Raw genomic sequence first — 6,241 nt, 5'->3', positions numbered from 1 at the left:
GCCCCACCCCACCCCAGGGTGCCATGTTGGCATTCCTGGCAGTGAGACACAGACCAGGCTAAAGGGACTGTGAGGTCAAACAGGAGCTATAGCAGGGTCTAGGGGAGGGTGTAGGTCGCAATAAAAAGTGGCAATGCCCACTGTTGAATTGGAGTATGGAAAGGCAGGAGAGACTCCACATAGGGCCTCGGGAGCAGGAGCCAGGGACATGTGTCAGCCATGACAGTAAGGCATGCCCCCCTCAACCTGGTACGCACTCACACCACTTTCCAGACCACAGAGAAAAATCAACAACTAAGATGCTTCATTGTTTCATTTGAGGATCCCAGATCACACAGCACACAAGGACAGGTACCTATAACTATGCAAGGCAAAGTGACATGTGGGGCCCTCCCCAGCCACTAGACCCCAAGTCCATCAGTCTACATGAAGTGGGGTTTCCTCTCCAGCCCACAGGCCCCTCTGGCCTGCTTCTCCATCTGTCCCCTCATTGCCACTGGTCCTGGGAATCAAGGAGAGGGGCTGCCTCTGAGTACAAAGAGGTACAGAAACCCCTTGCAGTTTCTGTATGTCCCCACTGAGGAGCTGGACGGTCTGGGTGTGAGGCTGGTCAGAACTTCTGTTCCATCCTAGAGGGTCCAGGTACCACGAACCGGTCACTTCCTGGGGATAGAAAGTTGAACACACGCACACACACGCACACATTCGCACACGCGGGAACAAGAGGGTTTCAAAGTGCTGTGCAGGGCAAAGCATTATCTACACATGGAAACACGGAGCTGGGCAGCCCAGCCGGGGCTTCTGGCACGTAGCACTACAGGAAAACACACAGCTGAGGCGGCTGCTCTCAGGGACAGCTGAGGGCTGGAGCCTGGCCAGCAGCAGTCAGGCTTAGTTAGGGACCAATGAGGCCAGGGTGGGGCACAGCAACTGCTTCTTACATGATAGGGACACTTGACCCTTTAAGGAGATCTGGGGTATATACTGCACACAGTGGGGAGAGGGGTGAACAAGGGACTCCATTGTTATATTAAGTCAAGAGTTACAAGGGCAGACAGCTGAGGAGTGGCCAGTGACAGCTGGGGAGTCACAGTAGGAGGGGGCAGGGCTTGCCTAGAAACCCAGAAATCTGGATTTCACCTAAGTTTTCCAAAGCAGAACATTTTGGCAGGGTATATTACCAATTCAACCCGTGGACAAGGGCTAGGGTGGGGTGGGGGTGGGGGTGGGGGAGTTGGCTTCCCCTCTTTCCCACCTGCAGAGCCTCAGGAGAGTAAGCTAATGCCAACGCCTTCCCTTCCTTCCCTCTTCCTCCCTGCCCCTCTTCTCCCTCTTCCTCCAGCCCCGCCCCCCAGCATTCCCCTCCTCTCCTCCCATTTTTATTCCTCCTCCAGTTCTCAGCCCTCACAAACTTTCATTTATGGAATACTTTCCCCTCAACACACACGCACACACACGCGCGCGAACACGCATGCACACACACGCGTGCACACATGCGCGCGAACACACACACGCACACACGGCCCTTAACCCTTCCAAGACCCCCTAATGCCCATAGTGCCCAACACTCTTGCTTCTCCCTAAGGCCCAGTCAGGGCCAGAGGTGGCTCACAGCAAATCCCAACTGTTCGGCCAGAAACCGGTGTCTGGAAGGATGGGCAGGCAGGAATGCCAGGCACCTACACACACTCACGCGGGAGGCGTGGAGGGGGGCTCCAGAGGTAGAGCAGAGACCCCTCAGTGTCTTCGGACCCATTTCTCCTCCGCACCCACTGGCCACTGCATCCGAGTGTCTGGTCTCTTTTTCCTTGTCATATCTAGGCTGCAGCCATAATGATCGCTCGCGCCATCGCCATCTGTTCATAGAGCTGAGAGGGAAAGCTGGGCACCGGCCATAGCCAGCCAGGGACGCAGCAGCGCACAAAGCAAATGCACACGGTTAAGCGAGAGGGGGCTGCAGGGAGGAGAGAGAATAGGAGGAAAGTAGGGAGGGAAGTCCACACACAAGAGACAGGGCTTGTAGTGACATCTGCGGCACTAACGGCATTTGGGCGCCCGCCTTGGGCCCCTGCGTGCTTTCTTTCCGCGGGTAGACTTGGGAACAGCAGCTGGCTGTCCCTTGGCCTCGCCAGCCCTGGCACGGGCCCCGGCTCCTGCGGATCCCTTCTTCTTCTTGTTGTTGTTCCCCGCATGGTCCTCGGTTGAAACCCCGCTCCCCGTTTTCTTCTCTGGGGTGACAGCCCGGCCACGACCGCGGCCACCCCTGCGGGCTTTGCGTGCCCGGGATGCGGTGGAGACCGCGGTGGCGCCGGCCGGTGGGAGGCCTTTGGAGCCTGTGCGCGCTCTCTTGGCGCGCGGCTTCTTGGACACGCTGTCACCAGGTTCGGACTCTTCGCTGTCAGTGTCCTCGGAATCTCCCTCTGACTCTGTGTCTGAATCCTCGTCCGATTCCTCGTTGGATTCTAGATTCTCCTGGGAGGCCAGGAAAGCCAGGACCTCAGATAAACCACCTTGGCTATGGTCACACTTCCGGCCACCACTTCCACCACTGCCCCACCTGCTGGCTTCTTCTTCTCTCACAGCTTCCACCATATCTTGCGCAGCCAAGAGTGCCACCAGCTCCAATAGGCCACCCTGGTGGCCCTCAGCGGTCCAGCCTCTGAGGAGACCTAGCCCAGACTTCTTTCCCTTAGGGCAGTTCTCTGCCTCAGCCAAGGTAGAAATACATTCCAGAAGATTCCCATCTTCCTCTGCCTTCCTCAGGACCATGGCGTCCACCTGACGACCTGCCTCCTCTACCTTCACCCTGGGCCCAGAGGTGTCCTTAGCCATGACGGACAGGACTTGAGGAAGGACATCTTTTTTGTCTTTTTTGTCGCCCCAGCCGAGGGTCTCAATCACAGAAGCTATTTTTAGCATTTCCTCTCTGGCAGAGGGGTCAGCGGGGTCTGTATAAGCCACAATAGCCACAAACTCGGGGCTATCCATCACTTCCTTTCCGTGCTCTCCATTTTCCAGAGACTCGCTGTCGGAATCATCTTCATCGTCATCTTCATCTTCGTCATCATCTTCATCATCTTCATCTTCGTCATCTTCATCATCATCATCCACCTCTGTCTCTACCTCCACTGCGGGGGTATCTCTCACAGCCAGTAGCGCGACTAAATCAGGAACCCCGCTCTTTTCGTCTTTGATGTTTAAGCAGATAGACTCTGTCCCAGGAAGGTCTTTCTCTATCTCTTCCTTCTTAGCTTTGTCGGTGACAGTGACAAGTGCCAAGAATTCTCGGGGGCCATCTCCTTCTTCCTGGTCACCCCGAAAGGCCCACTTCTTGGTGAGCTCTTTGGCAGCTGCTTGGAGCGTGGCATACAGGGCCCTCTGGTCTTCATCTACGCTCAGGTCCTCTGCGTAGATCTCCTCTATGACGATACCCAGGCTGTCATCAGAAGAGTCTTCCGACTCACTCCTGGCTCGCCGCCCTCCCCGGCTCCTCTTCTGGCCCTTCTGAGCCGTCAACTTGTGGCTTCTGGATCGGCGCTTGCCTCCCCGACGGCCCCGACGGCCGCTCCTAGCTGCCCCTTCAGAGGAGCCAGCCTTCTTGGCCTCCTTCCCTAATCCCTTGGCCTGGGCTTGGGCCTCCAATACCAGAGGGATGGCTATTTCTCTGAAGTCATCCATGGGCCTTTCATCCAGCAACAGGCGCCTCATCTGCCTAAGGACCCGCGCATCTTGCCCGCGGTCCTTACTCAGGATTTTCCAAATCCCATTCTCTCCCCTAATGTGGATAGGTATGGCAGAGTGATCGAAGTCTGCCCCAAATTCTACAAGGGCTGCCTGAGACTTCTCTTTGGTTACAGCTCTCACAGTCCGAAGCCTGTAGTTGCCCAGGGGCTGCAAGTTCGGACTCAGGGTAGCTTCGATGTCCGCCTGCTGCAGGCGCTCAGGGATGCCCGTGATCAGGAGGGCCCTGTGCACCTCCACTTCCAGCTCCTTACACCAATCTTGCAGAAGGTTCATCGTCATGGCGCTGCCCGGCGGAGGCTAATCTTAGGCGGGAGGGAGCCCGAGAAAGGGGTGGGCTACTGAACACAGGCTAGGTCAATCCCACTCTGGAAAGGCCACCAGCAGGGTGAGAGTCCAGACTCCGGGTTTGGGGCTGTAGGCTATAGCTACCTGCTAGCTTGCCGGACTCAACGGTCTTCCCCCGGGGCAATCCGAGGGTCCGCAGGGGGCTTACGTGTACTTTCTCCGGGCTGTCCCGGGTTGCTCCTCCCTTCCCTTTGTCCCTGACAACCTAGGTGACTGGACACCGCTGGTGGAGTACAGGAGGGCGACGATCAACGCACCTGGTGGGCGTGGGGGTGAGTGAGAGCAGCGGCTCGCCTGTGCTCCCGCGGAGTCTGGAGTGAAGCGCGTACCCGGGTCTAGACGCTCAGCGGGGCCGCTGCGGAACGGCAGCCTCGGTCTGCGCCTGCGCGGACCCAATCACCTCTCCGCCCCCTCCTGCTAGTCCCCGTCTCCATAGTAACACTGCAGGCTGCAGCTGGGGTCTGCCCGGGTACGGTCGCAGCAGCTGCTCTTAAAGGGCCAGGTGGGAAGGAGGGTTTAGGGACTAGTGAGCCAAGAAGGAAGACAAAGTCACTGTGAAAACCACTGAAGGTGATCAGTCTCACTTCAAGGGATAGACAGACACCTCCTTGGAAAGAATAGAGGCTTCCACCAGGGTCATTTATTCTGGCTTTGTTTTTTGAAGCAAGGCCAGGCTAGCCTTGAACTTGCCATGTAGCCAAGGATGACCTTGAACTTCTGATTCTCCTGCTTCCGCCCTCCTGCGATTACAGGCCTCAGTGGTGTCTAGCCTGCGCTGTTTTATTAATACGTCTCTGGGGCTCGGGGCCAGGGTTTTCTGCATGCTGCGTAAGCACTCTACCAACCGAACTACATCCTCATTCCTGCGGGACAGATAGACCTCTGATTAATAAAGCCCCAAATCAAACTGTCCTTTGGAGGTGTAACCTCACACGGGCTCTATGTTTTACCGTATCCTCAATAGCAAGCAGAAACGCCCCGGTCAGCTGTCCTTTATGAGCCAAGGGGTATCATTTCGGGTGTGTGGTACTCAGTATGTGGGTACCAGACTCATGGAGACCAGCTTCACTCATGGATGTCCCTATATTCTGCTTCTGAAACGGGATCTCACTTTGTAGGCCAGTTTAGCCTAGAACTGTGTAGCTCAGGTTAGCCACAAACTCATAGAGATCTGTCAGCCTCTGCCTCTGCCCTCTGCCCTCTGCCTTCTGCCTTTGCTTGCTGAATGCTGGATTGACGTTGTATGCTAGCACACCTGGATCCTTTTGGGGTTTGGTTTTTGAAACAGGATATCACTATGTAGCCCAGGCTAGCCTCAAAGTCCTGGTAATCCTCCTGCCTCAGAATGCTGGGATCATAGGTGTGAGCCACTGTACCCAGATATTCCAAATTTTTTATTTTGAAATTTTTGTTTTATTTATGATTTGTGTGTGTGTGTGTGTGTGCATATGTACGATGCATGTGCGGTGGGGCATGCCTGTGCACAGCATATGTATGGAGGTCAGAGGACAACTTTTAGGTCAGCTCTCACCTACCACCATACCCATGGTCCATTGCTTTAAAGGCCCTTGAGCTGCCTGTCCCTCCCTCTATGAGTTGAATAGACTATCTGTTGGATTTATATTCTATCCTTATTGCTTTCTCAGCAGCAACTTCGAGAATCTTCTAGAACTTTCCCTGATCTGTTTGCTTCTCTGTGAAATGGTGACAGCCATTGTTCCTTTTCCTAAGGGTCTCCTGGAGACCCCAGCCCATGAGAGTGAGGGGAGAGAAGCTGGCTTAGTTGCCTCTCCTTGAACAACGGCTGTGTGTGCTGTTTATCAGGCCTGAGGTTACATAAGCATTTGTTAAATAATAAACACGAACAGAACAAAACCACCTTGGGTTCCCCCCATCCTCTGGCTTTGTTATTTGCTTTGTCAGTAAAGAAAAAAAAAAAAAAAAGGTTGATGGCACAGTTCCCATGGCAACCGGGCACTGTGCAAACTGCTTACCTGTTCTCCATTTCCCCTGCTCATGTCCCTCAGACAGAAACGCCATGCTAGCCTCAAATGCAAAATGCCTGTGTGATGTGGCATTTTACAGCAACCATCATTAATTAATACAAAGCCAAAGTGAATTTTCTGAATATCTTATCTAACCCCAAAGCTTA

General features: G+C 54.7%; 1 protein-coding gene across 1 annotated transcript; it reads right to left on the bottom strand.

The window, feature by feature from the left end:
• Positions 1 to 287: 287 nt before the first annotated feature.
• On the bottom strand, positions 288 to 4,434 carry Pnmal2 (PNMA-like 2). Its single transcript, NM_001099636.2, has one exon. The coding sequence runs from the start codon at positions 4,021 to 4,023 to the stop codon at positions 2,038 to 2,040; it is 1,986 nt and encodes a 661-aa protein (NP_001093106.1). The 5' UTR covers positions 4,024 to 4,434; the 3' UTR covers positions 288 to 2,037.
• Between the last annotated feature and the right edge of the window lie 1,807 nt (positions 4,435 to 6,241).

Source organism: Mus musculus, chromosome 7, assembly GCF_000001635.26.
Source record: "Mus musculus strain C57BL/6J chromosome 7, GRCm38.p6 C57BL/6J".
NCBI lineage: Eukaryota > Metazoa > Chordata > Mammalia > Rodentia > Muridae > Mus > Mus musculus.
This window is presented reverse-complemented; position numbering and strand designations above follow the sequence as displayed.

Bases quoted from the DNA above. Each gene is read 5' to 3' on its own strand.
- Pnmal2 (NM_001099636.2), bottom strand. From the start codon at position 4,023: ATGACGATGAACCTTCTGCAAGATTGGTGTAAGGAGCTGGAAGTGGAG.